Here is an 18,158-nt window from a genome sequence, read left to right on the forward strand (position 1 = left end):
TTTGAAAAGATTTTTTCTTCTTGATTCTTAGGCTTAAATATATAACTTCCTCAGCAATCATCTTGACTCATTTTCCATGCAAAAGTGGTGTCTTTAGTCACCTAATCAACTTCAAGACTTGAAATACATGAAAACACATAAACAATATTAATTCTTATTTATTATAAACATAATTGGCGTAAGTAGAATACTATTGAGAAATTTAAATTACACTTTTGGGTGCTTATCATACCACCCCCAAATAACATTTTGCTTGTCCTCAAGAAAATATGAGAAACAAAAACAGACAAGTGACCAAAAATTTGGTCCTAACTAATCACGTTTCGCAGAGTGCAATTGCATTGACCATATGCAATAAGGCCTTATACCACTAGAAATTCCCTAGTGGATGAGTTATAGCCTCGTGAGAGTTTTCCAGAGAAGATACTCACAAACTTCATTTATACTATAACGACTAAGAGATAAAAGTAATATTTCATAATTAGTCTTAGATATCTAATCATCTCAATAACAATATAATAAGAACAATTCTTTTGAAACCTAAGCAAATATATGCATAATAATCAACAGATTTTGGGTTTAATCTCCATGGTTCATACACATCCGGCATAAAAACTCTCTCAGTACATACTAACCCATAAAAACCCATTTTTTCTAAAACACCCAAACTGACTAAAATACCCCCACACATAAAAACCTAGATCTCAAATTTCTTTTATCTCTTTCTTCTCGCCACATCCTCTCTTCTTGCAAACCCTAGATATCCTGCAAAACCAAATTAACATAGAAGATAAGATGACAAAACAACTGAAAAATAGGAGGAAACACCCAACAAAACAAAAAAATCAAAAGTTTCAAAAGAAGAGGCTCTTGTTAGAATGAAGCGAGTGGTTCAATCGCAAACAAAAAGGAAGAAAGCAACAACCGATAAAACGATGAAATCTAAGGTGAAAATCATATTTTTTTTGAATTTTGTTTGTAAATATACGAAATCTAAGGTGAAAATGCTTAATTTATTATATAAATATGCATTTTCATATATAAAAGTACAATTATATATATATAGATATATATGAATTAGTAAATTACATATATAGCTTCATATGTAAATTCGTATTTAAGCATATTCTAAATGTGAATTCATATTTTCACAAGTGAATTTGTATTTACATATTGGAAATTTGTATTGCAACAGAATGTAAAATCTACTGGTTCTAACAAGGTATTTTGTTCTTCTGCATTGCTAATGCTAAAACTTGTGCAAGATTTGAAGGGAAGAATTAGGGATATTCACATCACCAAGATGAAAAAAACTCCTTTTGGCAATCTTTTTATGGTTTTTGTCGATGGAAAAATAGATAATAGAATGTTAGAGAAACTAAGCCACATCATTATAAAGTTGTTAAGTAGTTGGTGCAAGGAGAGACATAAGTTTAAGATAGGAAATCAGTTTGTGTCTTTATGTCCATCTGATGTGGCTATAACCTTTGGGCTTCCCATAATGGGGAAAGTTGTTGTTTTCCAGTTAGGAACGAGAATAGACGAAGCTATTTCTGGATCTCCATTCCTGTTGATACGTTTCTCCAGAGTTAACAAGATAACAACAACGGTTGTAAAAGAAATCTTGAACCAGATTGTAGACTCAACAGACCCTACGGATATTGAAGATATGGTAAGACTACTCGTCATTTTTCTGGTGATGACATTATTTGTAAGTAGTGGTGCGAGTGGAATAGTTTGGTCCTTCCCAAAGCATGTTGAGATTTTGGAAGCTATGTGGAGTGTGTCATGGGCTACCTCAGTTCACTCAGAACTGACTGAAAAAATTCAAAAGTGGGATAGCAGTAGTCTGTTCAAAATTTCAGGATACATCATTCAGCTTTTGGTAAGATACTTATATTGTCTACAAATTCATATTTTCATATGTAAGTTTAGTTTGTTTTCTGGCATATGCGTAGTCATATTTTCATAGCCTATATCACCTCACATGTAAGAAAATATATATTTGCATATGAATATGTCAAATGTCATATGTTGGTAATATACTAACATTATATTGTCTGCATTTTAGTATTTTCATATGTAAGTTTGTTTTCACATATGCATAGTCATATTTTCATAGTCTATATCACCTGTCAGGTGTATGAAAATATATATGAAAATAGAAATTTACATATGCAAATTGAAATTTACATATGTTTATTCATATTTACATATCCAATGCAGATGTCATATGTCATATGTTGGAAAAAGAATTCTATGAAAATATTGCTAATACAAATTCACATGCTATGTGCAATACTTTTTGTGTGAGCATGTGAAACTTTGTGAGCCAGTACGCGAGACTTGCTTCCCACAGATTGCAAAGTGGTCGATAGAATGACTAGCGGATGAAGTACCAAAAATTTAGCTAGAAAATGTTCCCAATTGCCACATCAAAGTAAGAATGGAATTGACCAAGGAAGAGAAAGAGGCATTATACCCTGAACACCACCAAAGTGAAGCTGAAAGCTTGAGGAGGGAAAATGCTGAGTTGAAGAGGGAGAATGAAAAATTGAGGAAACTTAATAAAGATTTAAGGGGTGAACTTGGTAGACTGACAAAAATAGTTTGTGAAGAGAGTCTAGAAGATATGTTTGAAAATCATGAACATAGCGACTTATATGGGGAGGAAAACAGGAGAAATGTAGATTCTGTTGAAGGGGGAGGAGATGTCGGTTTGGTTGAAGGGGGAGGAGATATAGATATGGTTAAAGGAGGAGGAGATGTAGATATGGTTGAAGGGGTAGAGAACAGAGGAGATGTGGATTTGGTTGAAGAGGAGGGCAAAAGAGAGTTTGTGTTGTCCGAGAAAGAGTTGGCTGAAAAAGGAGGACATTGGAGAGACTGAGTTGGCTGAGAAAGAGACATGTGAAGATGAGGAGAAAAGAGAGGCAGATGAAGAGGAAGAATCCGAGTTGGATGGAGAGGAGGAAAGCAGAGAGACAAAGTCAGATGAAGAGGAGGAGGTAAAAGGTGAGGGAAAACTTAACTCGATGTTTAAGAAAGTGAAGGAAAGGGAGCGGATGAAGAAAACATCAACGATATATGAGTTCAGAAATATTAAGAAGCAAACAAGGAATACTAAAGTTGCTGAAATTAAATTGGATGATGAACTGGTGATTGATGCAAATGATTTCGAGACTCCACCACCACATGTAGGAAAGCCTATGTGAAGACCACATTTAATGAAAATTTACTTTTCATTAATATATGTAAGTTTTTCTTATCGTCTATGTAGTTGTACAAATTGTTTTGATCGTGTATGCATATTGCAGTACAATTGCGTGGATGAACATCCAAATGCATTTGAAAATACAGGGGGAACACTTGAACCGCCTGATGTTGAACTTCTTTGTCAGTGATAAGATAAATCTTTTGATTACTCAAATCTTTTGAAATGAAAAAACTTGCAATTATTAATTTTTCATACTATTTATGGTAGATCATTGATTAGTATGTGCACTTCCAACTCCCCAAGGAAGTAGAAAAGCTAATTGGATGTTCTCCATCAAAGTGTCTCCATTTCTCATCATTTGCATGGGTAAGCATCTTCCATGAAATTAATTACTGAAGTTGAATATGTAAATTCACAAAATCTATGAAGATGTTGTTGTTCTTATTTGTTGTAGCTGGCTTTAAGAGATAACCAGAAACAAGGCATGAAAGTCTATGTCACAGATGTCCTAAAACAATTGGACAACAAGGTCGCCCATCTGTTTTTCATCATAAATAGTCCCAAGTTAAGAAAGTGCAAAAATGGTTATCACTGGACTTTGCTTCATGTTGATACTTTGAATTGGGAATGGACGCACTATGACTCTTTAAGGCCAATGAACTACAAGAAGAAGAAATACATTTCGTTAGAAGATGCTGAAATGTTGGTAAGTGAAATTTTATGATTTGGGCTTGTTTAGCAAAGCTTTAGTGACTCTGTAAATATAGATTTACATATGTAATGGCTATGTAAAAATACATTTACATATATTCTGTCAGGTGTCAGGCTAATTTCATTCCCAAAAGGTACTATGTAAATTTAAGTTTTTATAGCTTTAGTGACTATAAAAATATAGTTTTACATATATATGACCATGTAAAAATACATTTACATATATTTGGTCAGGTGTCCGGAACTTTTCAATCCCAAAAGTTACTATGTATATTTAAGTTTGCATAGGTCAAGTTACTATGTAAATATATATTTACATATATAATGACTATGTAAAACTACATTTACATATATTCTGTCAGGTGTCAGGCTAATTTAATTTCCAAAAGTTACTATGTAAAACTATCTTTACACAGTAATATAAAACCTTTTTTGACTAGCTGTTTTAAAAATCTCCAACTAAAAAACGTAACAAAAGAAAACAAGTTTATCGACATCTTGTTTTCCATATACGAGCAACATCAATGAATAGATGGAAAAATGCAAATTCATTGACATCTTACTATTATATAAGAGAAACTATCAAAGAATAGATAATTGTACCGGTGCAGAGCATGTTGTAGGAGTAGAGCCCACTCTTGGGTTGCAGTGGCCATAGCAAGGGCCTTTGTTCTTCTTCCTACCTCTTGTAGCACTCGTGCTGTGCTTCCATTTCTTGTATGGTCTCCCCATCTTCTTTTTCAGATCCGGAGGTAGTAAATCAGGCACACTTGGTATCTTAGCAGGCATTTTACTGTTCTCCACAGGTACTATAGCTTTTGAATAACTATCGCGGAATGTCTGAGAATAGAAGAATTTATCACAGTAGGTATACACATTCAATCCATCAGCCAAAATGGAGCGTAGTGCGTGCGCACAAGGGAATCCTTCAATTCTCCACCAATTACAAGAGCAGTGACTTCTATTCAAGTCAACCAAGTGAGTATGAGTAACATGCACCTTAAAAATACCCTCCTTTGACTTGAGAACCACCCAACTTCTCCCCACCTCAATCCTCTCAGCTAATAAAGTTTCCATAGATGGACATAAGATAGTAGTCCAACTCCTAGCTAACTCCTGCCGATCAGACATCATTTTCATAATTTTCCCACAGATCTTGTCCACCATTGCAGTGATAGGCAAGTGGTGTTCTAGTAGGATCCAAGAGTTGAAGCTTTCCACAATATTAGAACACATATCGCCATATCTATTTCCTTGAAAATAAGCATTACACCAATGCTCATAACCTATGGTGGACAAAAATGTTTTCACTTGATTGTCGTAAACATCTCGAAAATCAGCCATCACTTTCTCAAACTCATGGTGCGTCCCAGTATAGGCAAGGTCTGAAAAGAGATCCAGGGTATGCAAGAGGAAGCAATGGTTGCTGGGCATAGTTGAATTAAGATTATTTTTAAAGTGCAACAAACAATAACCATGATGGGAATCAGGAAAAATGCGAGAGACACCCACGAGTAGACCATGGTTTCTGCCAGATATAAAAGTTAGCCTACGATCTTTGGAGACCACAAACCTAAGTTGCCCCAAGAACCAATCCCAATTGTCATCAATTTCAGAAAGTACAACCGCCATAGCTACTGGAAAAATATCTGGAACACAAATAAACATCAATTACTGATTTGGTTTTGCGTACCATACTCATTACGAAAACTTAACTCTTATATGTAAAAATAAATTTTCATAGGCTAAATATTATGCAAATATTAAAATCCATAGGCTAAACTACTATGTGAACGTAAATTTTCATAGTTTATGCTTGTTCAGTTTTACAAACTACTATGAATTACTATGTGAAAAGTCACAAACTCAAAAAGACATTCCCCCATTTGCACTTTTGGCAGTAGCTGACAAGGCACACCCTTTGTATTTTGTTTTCAAGAAAGTTCCATCCAAACAAAGCATAGGACGACAGAAGTTAAAGCCGTGAATACAAGCACCAAATGCAACAAATAATCTCTTGAACTTTCCTATTGTTGATTCCTTTTCCAAAACAACATGACTCCCTGGATTGGTTTCTTTCAGCTTTCCAACATACCAATGTAACTGATGATAAGATAAAGCATGGTTCCCATGTATCTCCTTCAATGCAAGATCTATGCTGGTATGCGCAAAGTAATAATTCAAGTTCACACCATATACCCTTAGAAAATGGTCAGTGATTTCACCTGGCTTAATCAAAGGCTTGTCTCTCACCATATCTAAAACAATACTCTTTACAAGTTTACTATTCACTGGGGGATTGTTAACGTCAGTGAATCCAGCTCCACATGTGTGTTTTGCTTCCATTGTCTTTATTTTAAAGAACTTCGACATCTTATACTTCTTGGATGCGTGAAATCTCCATAGACACCCGGTTTCAGTCTTCAAATAACACTCATTCTTCTTAATAAGAACTCTGTAATGATTAACATGACAATGATGTAAAAGCTCAACACAGAAATTAGCAGCACCACCAGGAAATCTCTGTTCCACACCAGTCAAAATAGGCAAAGAAGCGACATTAACATATTTTTCATCACATGTAGTAGAAGACATAGAAGAACTAGAGGTACAAGAAGAAGCCTGAAGAGAGACTTTGGAACTAGAACTAGCGTCACACAAAGCAAAAAATCCTCTTGACGATGCTGTTATCAAGAATGTATCAAAACCTTTAACCAAATTGAAGCAAACAAGGGATTGAAGCTCCGAGTCAGTATCTATCACAATATGCTTTGAATTCCTTACAAAAGACAGTTCTATAGACAATGGAGTAAGGTCTGACCACTTTTCAGAAATCGTATGCTTCAGATCAGCAATCATACCGTTAATCCCGACACAGACACTCATAATTTGCATCTCGTACATAATAGCAAAAAGAGCAGTCTCATCCATGTCTGCATTTGCAAAAAACAACAAAATCAAATTGATGAATATATGTAAATGTATTTTTCCATAGTCAATATCACCAACGAAACAATATTTTTAGCAATTTAACTTTTAAATTTTCATGGTCAAAATAAAAATTGCATATAAGATGGAAAAGAGGTGAATCTCTTCAGCGTCGAACCTTCTTTCGTCAATTGAGAAACAAAAGAGGTCAAATTGTGTTATCCAAGCAGATGAATCGGCGTTCTTCTCAGTCGAAATTACGATAAATTTGCAAAAAGGGTAATGTAGTGGCATAATGTGGGAAGTTAGACTAAGTCAGCGGTGCATAGGATAAAGTGCAACATAACGAAGGAAAATGAGGAGCACGGTAGCATAGTTCTTTAACCTTAGACTTGACGGGGCGCGCATGGCGGTATCGACGGAGGGAGCCATTGGATGATAAGATAGATGGACGGTCCAGATAGAAGAAGGAGGATATAAAAAGAAAAGAGAAGAGAGAAAAAGGGAGGCCGCTAGGGGGAGAGAGGAGGAACAGTGAGATTTAGAGAGAAAAAGAGGGGCTTGTAAGTGGGAGATATTTTAGGGTCATACATTTGGCGCCGTCTGTGGGGAATGATAAAAGCAACTTAGAAATGGCACCGAAGAGAGCATCGGGTAGGCCAAAGAAGGTGAGGGTTCAGGAACCAACGCCGGAAGCGGTGATTGAGGAGGGGGAAAAACGAGAAGAGGGGTGAGCAGCGGAAGAAACACGACTGATGCGAGAAGAGATTGAAAGGCTGAGAGAGGAGAACGATGAGCTGAGAAGAGAGAGAGAAGGCAGAGGAAGAGGCCGGGGAAGAGCTAAGTGAGGGGTCTGAAAATAAGGGATCTGAAGACGAGGAGGAGTCCGGACAAAATCTTGTAGAAAACCCTGTAGCTGGCTTGACAATAGAGAAAGTCCAAGAAATGACAGACAATGATAGGGAGGCAAACCGGCGGCAGGCAAAGGAGCACAGAGGAGTGGCCAGTCAGGTGGTGGCTGGGTTGAATCGCAACCCTTTAGAAGATGACATATGGGCTTCGGAGGTCCCAAAGCGGTTCGCCCAGCCGAGGTTCGAAAGGTAAGACGGCAAAGGAGATCCAGCGGATCGCATCCATCATTTTCGGCAACAGATGCTACTTTGGCAGGAGTCTCAGTATGATGGTCTGCGGTGTATGATAGTTCCCGGCTAGCCTTAAAGGAGGGGCGTTGGATTGGTACTACAGATTGCTAGCGGGGAGCATAAATTTTTTTTAGGAATTGGAGCAGGCATTCATAGATCACTTCATACATCAGAAGAAGCGGGTGGTAGATATCGCGGCTCTATTCAATGTGTGTCAAAAGTACGCGGAATTAGTTAGGGAGTTTCTGTGCCGGTTCAAGGCAGAGACACTGAAAGTCGAAAATTTGGATGAGAGGACAGTGATGATAGCCTTTGAGAGAGGCTTGCATCCGGAGATAGGAGTGCACCAGTCCGTAGCCAAGAATGAGATCACGACGTTACATGAGCTGTATCCGCGAGTGGAAAAGTATATAAGATATGAAGATTCTATGCAGAAGGATTCTAAAAGGTCAGGAGAGGTAGTGTTGTCTTCGGTGAAGGAACGGGAACACCGGAAAGCAGAGACATCAGAAAAAGAAAGTGGGGGATACCGCAGATACAGAGCACGGGCAGAAGGAAGCCGGGAAGGCGTTCAAAAGGAGTACAGGGAGAGGAAGCTATACCGCGAGATGGAACAGACTTCGCTGAATAAGCCACTGAGTGAGATCTTGCCTTTAATAAAGAATCTGCTGGGGTATGAAGGACCGCGAAGCACGCCAATAGAGATACCAGAGAAACCCTTCTACGCATATCATCAGATAAGGAATCATGAGATGAATGACTGTTACGCTCTAAAATGGTTGGTTCAGAGAATGGTGAAGAAAGGGAGGATGAGAGAGTTTGTGAGAGACGCCTAGAATGAGGAGCGCATGCCGCCACAGGGAAGAATACTGGGAACCATCAATGTGATTTACAGCGGTGATGTTATGAGTCCTAACGCTCATATAGACAAGATAAGGCGGACCGCGAGCATCCAGCAAATCAATGAGAGAATGGATAAACCACGACAAAGGGAGGTGACGGCAAAAAAAAGACGTAATCAGATTTTTAGTAAATACGACCTGACCTGGCGACTCACCACACGAAGATGTGTTGGTCATTACAGTAGTAATGAGAAACTACATGGTGAAAAGGGTGTTGATCGATTATGGAAGTGCAGTGGATTTATTATTCAGAGGTGCTTCGGAGGAAATGGGAGTCGATCCTAAGCAGCTGCGTCTATCGCGAACTAATTTGTATGGATTTAATGGGAGTATGACAGAGCCCATGGGGGAACTCTTATTGCCCGTGACAATAGGACCAGTGATAGTTTTTGCCCGATTCATGGTGGTAGATTCTGCTTCGCAATATAATGCAATCTCGGGAAGGCGGTGGATTCACGAGATGAAGGCGGTCCCATCGACATATTATCAGGTAATACGATTCCCCATACCTACCGGCATGTACGAGGTTTACGGTGATCAGGTAACTGCTAAGAACAGTCATCGGGGAACAGTGAGGCGGTTGATCCGCGGTCCAGAAGGAGATACTTCTAATCTTAGGAAGAGGCAGACATAGCAATTACAGTACACCTTGGTGGAGGGGGAGGATGAGACATCGGCGGATCCAAAGACGCTCGATGAGATTGAGGTGGTGAATATTAGAAGGGGGGAAGAGGAGAAGTTGATGCAGTTCTTGTTAGAAAATAGAGATGTCTTCGCTTGGACAATAGAGGATGTTATTGGGTTGGACCCGGAGTTCGCGTGTCACCATTTACATATGAAAGAAGGTGCTAAACCCGTGAGGCAAAAGATGCACAGTATTAGGCCGAAATACGCCAAGGGGATCCGTGAAAAGGTCGCTAGATTGAAAGGGGCAGGAATAATCCGAGAGGTTGAGTTCACAGACTGGTTGTCTAACATAGTCGCGGTACCAAAAAGAATGGAAAGGTGCATATGTGCGTGGATTTTACTGATGTAAATCTCGAATGCCCGAAGGACAGTTATCCCATGCCACGAGTAGATGAGTTGGTGGATAGGACTGCAGGATTCAAGATATTTTCCTTCATGGATGCGTTAATGGGGTACAATCATGTCGCAATGTATGGGTCAGATCAGGAAAAGACATCGTTTGTGGTGGAAGGCGGTACCTACTGCTATACGAGGATGTCGTTTGGTTTGAAGAATGCGGGGGCTACCTTCCAGCGGTTGGGTGAGAAAATGTTCGAAAGCAAGGTTCGGAAGGGAATTAAGATTTACATAGACGACATGGTGGAAAAAAATATGTTGGAAGAGGAACATATAGAGGGTTTGAGAGAGACCTTCGGGATACTGCAGAAATACAACTTGAAGCTGAACCCTGAGAAGTTTTTGGGAAAATTTTTGGGCTATATCGTTACTCATAAGGAGATTGAGGCTAACCCTGAGCAAATAAGGTCTTTGGTAGAGATGCCATCTCCGCAAAATGTGAAGGAAGTACAGCGGCTAGCAGGAAGGGTCGCGGCTTTGAATAGATTCATTTCCAAGTCATCCAATAAATGTAGACCACTGTACAGGTTGTTAAGGAGTACACCGGATTTTGTTTGGACTGCGGAGTATGAGGAGGCATTTCAGGAATTGAAAAAATATTTGGGCAAAACGCCTTTGTTGTCACGACCCGAGACGGGGGAGAAGTTGTATTTGTACTTGGGGGCCACGGAATATGCAGTTAGCTCAGTTCTAGTCCGGGTGGTAGACAAGATGGAGAAGCCAATATATTTTTAGAGCAAGACATTCACTACAAGAAAACAGGTTTTAAGCCACGCTCCAAAACCGTGGGCTATTTGTGTGTCGGGAATAGTCTGCCGACAGCCATAACCGTCGGTAAAACCCATCAATAGCGACGGTCTTTGCGTCGGTCATTGCCGTCGGTATTGCCACGGTTTTAAACCGTAGGAAAAGCGGGACTATTTCCCACGGTTTGAGTTCGTAGGTAAAGATTAGTTTAATTGACGGTTATAGTCCATGGGAAAAGATATTTCCTACGGTCTTAATGCGTGGGCTTTGGTGTTTGCGTTGCGAATTTTGGTTTTTGGCTTGTTGTTATTTGACCGTGGGTAAAGTGGACGACCGTGGGAAAAAGTTCTTTTGCGACGGCTATGGGCCGTGGCTAAGTTATTTATTTTTTTAAAAAAAATATTGATATTTTAATTCCTATTGGGTCATTTCACCTGCAATCAATCAACAGAGACCTAACAAAACTCCCATAACCATCCTACACCTCAAAATCACCATTTCCATTCATCCTCATCATCTTGAAAGAATCGCGGTTGAGCTATAAAAAATATATATAATTACAAGGTACGGAGAAAGCAACAAAGGAAATAGAGGACATCTCAAGTAACTAGCCAAATTAACCAATCACCGAGAGGCAGGAAGCCATAAAATATGCATCAAGAGATACCCACAATGCTAAAAAATGATGCATATGCCTTTCGAAAAATAGCATAAATTACACTAGCACAAATTTCAATATAAAGTAAGGTAAAAAAATGCATTTTGGTTCGTTGTTTATTTATTTCGAGCTGCAAATACATCTCTAATTATTACACATGAGAGGATTCCCTGCTACTTCCTCTATTGAAGAAAATTCATTTTTCCGGTAAAAAAACAAAGGAAAAAAGAAAAGAAAAAACAGGGTCCACGGATGGGTTCCTACTGAAGAAAGTACAATCTACCAACTTCAAAGATCCCATCACCTATTATCCTAGAAGACACTTTCGCTAAAAGAGCCAACCACTAAAAAATGTTAAAAAACTGAGAAAGATTCTTTTATTTCACGTGAATAAAACTAAATTGGCATACAAGAGACAAAACAACATATATAAAGGGCAATATATAGAAAAAGTAAAATTTTCTCAACTAAATAGAGTAAAGAACAGCTAGAAGAAGCATTATACTCTAGTAATGTTCACGACTCACTTTTGGTGATGATCCATGTTGATGAATGTTCAAGATTCTCCTCCTAAGATCTACAACGAAAATACAAAGGACATATAAGAAAAGAGTCAAATACTAATATAAAGTATCTCCCATATATTGATGGAGGTCAACAGCCCAAGTGAAAAAATTAATTGGAAAAAACGAAAATGGAAGCCTTATTCGGTGTTTAATAATAGAGTACCTTCTTGAATAGCTTCTTTTACATCTATCTGTTGCCAGAGATCTGCAACTTGTTTACTCTTGAAAAAAAAAACAGAAAAAGACATTAATCTACTGTGTCCAAAGGTAATGGGGATTGCAAGAATAAGGTTATCACTACTCTCGATCTGACGGGAAGCAGTAAACCAATGGAAACAGGTAAGCTATGATAGGGTATACAACATATTAATTAATCAAAATTAAATAACCAATATCTTTGAATCTGGTAAGAGGTAACAGGAATTGCGAGAATGAAGATGTACAACATCTATAGTTTATCTGTAGGCAAAGCAGATGTGGGATATTATCTATCACCATTATCAACTTATCATAAAAAGTATAAGCCATCATACCTCAATTTCAAGATTACACTGAATTGTCGCAAGGGATTTTGCAAGATCAGCATTCGTAGTCTGCAACATCATTCAATCTTTAGTGATGAGAAAACAGCAGTTGAAATCAACACAAAGTAATAAACTACATGTTTCGCAAACACTAAAGGTCTAGAGCACAAGTCTAGAGCAGATAGATAATAACCCAGCTATAAACATAAGCGCAAATATATAGACAGACCTCAAGTTTAGTCAACCGAGTAAATGCTTCCATCCTAGTGTAACTATGCTTCTGCTTCTCCAAGTCAACAACATTCATTGTTTCCATCATAGTCATCTGTAGTTCTCAAGCCTGATATCACAAAAGAGATACAAGTGAGAATACACACACAGATAAACATGAACATGGACGTTAATAACAAGCGCAAGGCAAGTAGCGGAAAATAATACATCAGCGAATAAATAGAGTTGTGTGGTATGACCTCTTGTGCCTGTTGCTTAGCGCGTTCTTCAAGTATCTTCTCTAAGCTTTGCTTCTCTCCTTCCAACCTGGCAACAATGTTCTCGTGTTCTTTTATTACCTCAACAACTTTCGTAGCTGCTTTCACAGCCATAACACGTTCCCTTCTCCTTTCCCTTCGTGCCTTCTTTTCACGTTCCTTTTTAGAGTCCGATGTCGAACTTGAATCACTCTCCGAAGCAGATGTTCCATCACTCGACGAAGAAGACCCTCCATGCAAGTCACTAGATATAGAGCTCCTAACATTTGACTCAGGCTCATCTACACTAACACCCTGCAGCGGTAGTATTCCAAGTGACGGTATTCACTCCGCTATTCAATATCTGCATCGTCTCAAACAACTCAAACGCATGATCCCACATTCCCTTTGACGCATAACCAAAATTCATAGCATTCCAAGTAACAACATGCATCCTTAACCGGCATTCTATCAAATATACTACGCGCACATGAATCAAGTAACAACATGCATCCTTAACCGGCATTGCAAGGATGCTGCATCTGCTGAATCATACCAGGGCCAAGTTGCCTCATTGAAACCTTCATACCAGAACCTTGACAACTAGAACACGTCATTGAAGCACCAGACTTGGACCCTTTGTTGCAATAAACAACAAGAAAACATGTTAACTAAAGAAGAATACATAAATACATATAAACCAGGACAAGCATTGATACAAGTATATAACTCAGAAAAAATACTCACCCGTTGCACTTAGAGCAGAGAACATTACGAGAAAGTGATAGCTTCTTAGATGTTCCATTATAAAGATCTTCGAGAGTAACCTTGAGGGGATGAACCACATCCTCTCCCCTCTTCTGCCTCCTCTGCCTCCTCCCCCTGCTGCTACCACCGCCTCCAAAAGAACTGCTGCCGCCAAAGAAGGACGAGAAAATGTCAAACGGATCATGGCCTCCACCTCCACCAGGAAATCCTCCTTCCTTGAGTGCATCCTCACCATACTGATCATACAAGTCACGCTTCTCCAGATCACTCAAAACCTCATAAGCCTGAGCTATATCCTTAAACTGTAACCACAAACACAACACTCAATACTTGTTTCACTAAAACAAAATCAGAAAATATACGCTAGGTATATTACACTGAAACTCAACCATCCTAGTTTCTTCCACTCACTAAGGCTTCCCAAGTCAATTACTCAATTCCAATGGCATTGGTGATATAGAACAACAACAAACTAACTAACCGAAAACGCAACAGTTCATATGAGAAGAACAAATAAGAGATCAGCCATATCACATATAGTGGTAATCTGCAACATGTGTATGCTATAGGCACTAAGATACATGTTCAAACCCTAGTAAAACAGCTTCCATAATCAATATTTCTAATTCAAAGATGTAAGGGTGTTAGGATCTTTAATCAGTGAGTGTATTAACTCGTGCATTATATGTCGACAAACAAGTGTGGTGCAGGTAGAAATTTCCTGATAATTACTAAACCATGGTGATCAAGTAACTAATATCTCTTACAGACAAACTTAAAAGAGATTTTACATGAAATTTCAAAAGCATAATAAATCAGAAACATCATTAAAGTATTAAATTTGAACCAAAAAATAATAATATTAAAATTCAAGTATATCTTCAAATATGAGAAAAAAGGTCTTACATTTCAAATAGACGTCAAACAGGTTTCCAGTAAGTCCTTCAATAGTATCATCAACAGGAAGAATGTGAACACACTTCCCATACTTAACATCAGGGCATTGGTGCACATAAACATCATCACCAAGCCTAACCCAAAGATTAGATCGAACAACCTTGTTCATCCTAATCTTTGGTTCGTCACATGTTTCGTCAGTAAGAGCAATACAAATTGTATCCTTTCTTTTCTTACCCTAAATGCCAAAAGAAAAAAACCTAAGCAATTTAACCAACATAAACATCATATCTCAATAATTTCATAACCATACAAGTACTACCAATGCAATTTAACCTGTGCACTTGCAAAATCTCTATATACGTCATATTGAAGTACTACCAATGTCCATATATACTACCTCATCATAAGACGCAAATCCAATATTAAATATTTGTTTCTATTCTCAAACAATATAAAAACTGAATTAAGATTGAGATTTAAACCATGAAACAATCAAACCCTTAAAGAGTAGTAAATCTAAGGAGTGGGTGAAGAACTTACGTTCCACCAACTCCAACAACTTCTGAACTGATTGGATGAAATGGAAGCTCACACATGGCAACCTTGCAACACATATAAGTTGATTTAAAACAACATCACAACTAATAACCTTAATCAATGAATCAATTAAACAATAATAATAAATATGACCTTAGCTCCAAGTGCAGCATAAGTTCTAGAAGCACGAACACCACCAGTTTGGGTTGATGATTACTCCTCAACTCTGCAACCCAACAAACAAACAAATCGCTTGCCGTAGTTTCTTGACCTGTCCATTAAGTTTTTCCTTCCCATGATCTTGCCACCAGTTTTGGTTGTAAATGAGGTCTCTCCAAGAGCTTTGCACAGACTCTCTATCTTTCACCCCATTCACTGAAGAAAAAAAAAGAACTTCCGCTTCGTGCAACAGCGCATCCAGTAATCCCCAATACTGTTGTAATCCACCACCTCGATGCCAACCAAACTTTACTTAGTGAACTTGAAATTTTAAAAAGAGTGAGATGTAAATATTTCAAAGTAGAATAGCACATACCTATGTTTCAACATTCCTTCAAGTTGCCACCCTTTTCCCTCCTCCTTTATTCGGGCTTGGGACTGACAATGCAAATAAATTTGCATTGGCGGAGTTAAAAAGGGGTTAGTACAATTGAGTAGAGTCCACCACCTAAATATCAAACACATATACATACATACATATGCAAGTTCCACAATGAAAAAAATAAAAATAAATAGATGAATAAGATAAACTATTCCATCTAACAAAATTATCCATAGAAAGACAAAGTCTGCACAAAATGAAGCTTACATGTCTAATAAAGTACCTTAAGCGCACATGGAACTCAAAATGAACCTTACATGTCTAATAAAGTACTTAAGCTTACATAGAACTCAAAATGAAGCTTACATGTCTAATAAAAGTTATAACTAGTTCAAGCTTGCTTCCTAACAACGAAGAGGGAGAAAATTGAGAAACGCTTTAGGCCATATAACATTTCCCTGCCCAATTTGTCCAAGGGTTCGAAAGTGGTTATATGGTTCCAGTATCTCACATGAGCTTTCGATAATCGCTTCAATGCATACCAGAAAATTGCCCTCCCCTACGGTTCTTCTACCAATTTTATGTCCTGGATCAACATTTATCACCCTCCCAGATGCAACTTTTCTCAAAGGCCAATGAGCTCTAACATCCACTTCAACATCAATGTAATTGCTTTCCTGAAAAACAGTGCAAGAAACATTACTAGTCGAGTCTGGTTGTTTCATTAAGAACATAAAAAAGCTTAAATAGATTACATACATTGGAAACTGTGTTACGTGAAGAGAATCCAAAAGAAGAAGATGGTCCATTAGGGGTACTAGGCGTGATTGGTATCATAAGGGAGAGAGAATCTGACCTTTGTTGAGTCGGTGATCTACTTGCCCTTGAAATTTGTTAGTCACTTGATCAAGTTTATTTTCAAACAAGGCGGCTAAGTCCGAAGTCGCCTTCACTTGTTTCTGATTGCTCTTGACATAAGGAGACGAGTTCTTCAATTTTGATTTGGAGCAACCCGATCCCATCAACCGCATGCGACCTCTACCATCCTTGCCAAGAACCTATTTAATTGGAAAATTTTAATTTATGCTTATAACTAATATTCTAGACTAATTTACCTTTTGAAAAAAAAAACAATTAAATTTCAAACCTCTGCCACAGCATCACAAGTCATGTCTGATTGAGGATTGGAGGCAGAATGTTCACCAATCTTATCCTATTGGTAGATAAACATACCAACTCCGGGTATCAATACCATATATGTATGCAAATCGAAAAATCACAAAAGGTACCATATAAAGACTTATCGACAAATCTTGTCTTTGCGGAATTTTGTTTTTCCCATGGCTATGCATGCCTAGGTACAGGTCACCACGGAAAATTTCTACATCTGGCACACCTCTTTCCTTTGCAATCTCATGGCGAACAAGTTGTGTTGGTGTCCTTCCTGAGCAATTGGGTTCTGTTTGCTTCGCGCGATTAATTTTATTTTTCGCACTTTTTGCCTACACGTCATTGATAAAAATCAAACCAGTATACAAAGAGAAATCACAATTTATCAGACAACATACTATCAAATAGGTAATGTAAAATGATTGGGTATGGTTTACAAACCTTAAAGTCGTCTGAATTACAAAGCTCCACAAAAGCTCTCCAATCCTCCAAAGGAATGTCTTCTGGGGCTTCCATTGTTCTCATTTCTTCTGGATCCTTACCATCAAGGTATGTCTTCTTTAAGTCATACTTGCAACTCCTCCAAGCAGCCGTGATCTTGTCTCGAACATAATCACAATCAACCCCCTCATCATCATCATCACCCTCAAATTGAAACATATTATTCAAACTATCAATTATGATTTTATAAGGGAAGATATTGTTCTTAGCACAACCTATGAGCATACCTGGAAAAGATTTATAGTAAATCGGGATCTCCCGCTTAACAAGTGTAGCAATTTCACTAGACAAGTGATGTACACCCTTTTTAGGGGAGCGAGGCTGCAAGGTGTCTTCAGTTAATCGAAGAACAATTTTCTCACCCGGTTTCAACCTTTTCGAAAGTGGTATAGCTGGGCCTCTAGTATTACCCGACCTTCGTCGTGAAGTGGCAGACATACCTGATCATAAAATGGGTGGAAGTCAGAGAAGCAAAATGTTATGTAGCCTAATGTTAGTAAAATGTTATGTAGCCTAATGTTTATGTACCTGCCCCTGGGGACTCACGAAGTGGAACTGAACCATGTGATGTCTTTGCTAACCATTGTAAATTACCTGATATTAAAAAAAAATGCATTATCAAACAAATAATCACACATGGGACGTACACTAGACAATGCCACAATAGCTAATAATATTTTCAGCAGGTCAAGTGTTTTATGCGGACTACAAGTCAAGATGTTTAAAATTGAATAGATGTCCTTACAGAGTTAAAATAGACATGCAATGCATCAAACAAAACAAATGCATATGTAAA

General features: G+C 38.1%; 1 protein-coding gene and 1 long non-coding RNA gene across 12 annotated transcripts; both read right to left on the minus strand.

Annotated features, from left to right (window-relative positions):
* Positions 1-531: 531 nt before the first annotated feature.
* LOC147515484 (golgin candidate 2-like) lies at positions 532-13,549 on the minus strand. 9 transcript variants are annotated; one of them, XM_086587792.1, is made up of 8 exons: positions 12,949-13,549; positions 12,708-12,818; positions 12,488-12,547; positions 12,118-12,175; positions 11,916-11,965; positions 6,790-6,861; positions 4,532-5,577; positions 532-765 (listed from the first exon to the last, which is right to left on the minus strand). In XM_086587792.1, exons 6-8 carry the CDS (start codon positions 6,857-6,859, stop codon positions 757-759), a joined length of 1,125 nt encoding a protein of 374 aa, XP_086443918.1. In that variant the 5' UTR covers positions 6,860-6,861; positions 11,916-11,965; positions 12,118-12,175; positions 12,488-12,547; positions 12,708-12,818; positions 12,949-13,549; the 3' UTR covers positions 532-756. The 9 variants fall into 8 exon arrangements, with proteins under 9 accessions (XP_086443918.1, XP_086443948.1, XP_086443965.1 ...); XM_086587822.1 differs by lacking the exon at positions 4,532-5,577; XM_086587817.1 differs by lacking the exon at positions 532-765 and having other exon boundaries at positions 4,348-5,577.
* A 314-nt stretch (positions 13,550-13,863) lies between these two features.
* LOC147515485 (uncharacterized) lies at positions 13,864-17,535 on the minus strand. Of its 3 annotated transcripts, none has more exons than XR_015210594.1 (8): positions 17,303-17,535; positions 16,839-17,193; positions 16,451-16,749; positions 15,686-16,368; positions 15,304-15,583; positions 15,154-15,215; positions 14,620-14,848; positions 13,864-14,015 (listed from the first exon to the last, which is right to left on the minus strand). It is a non-coding gene; the product is annotated as an uncharacterized LOC147515485 (long non-coding RNA). The 3 variants fall into 3 exon arrangements; XR_015210593.1 differs by having other exon boundaries at positions 15,304-15,600; XR_015210592.1 differs by having other exon boundaries at positions 15,304-16,368.
* Between the last annotated feature and the right edge of the window lie 623 nt (positions 17,536-18,158).

Source organism: Coptis chinensis, chromosome 2 (genome assembly GCF_015680905.1).
Source record: "Coptis chinensis isolate HL-2020 chromosome 2, ASM1568090v1, whole genome shotgun sequence".
Classification (NCBI taxonomy): Eukaryota; Viridiplantae; Streptophyta; class Magnoliopsida; order Ranunculales; family Ranunculaceae; genus Coptis; species Coptis chinensis.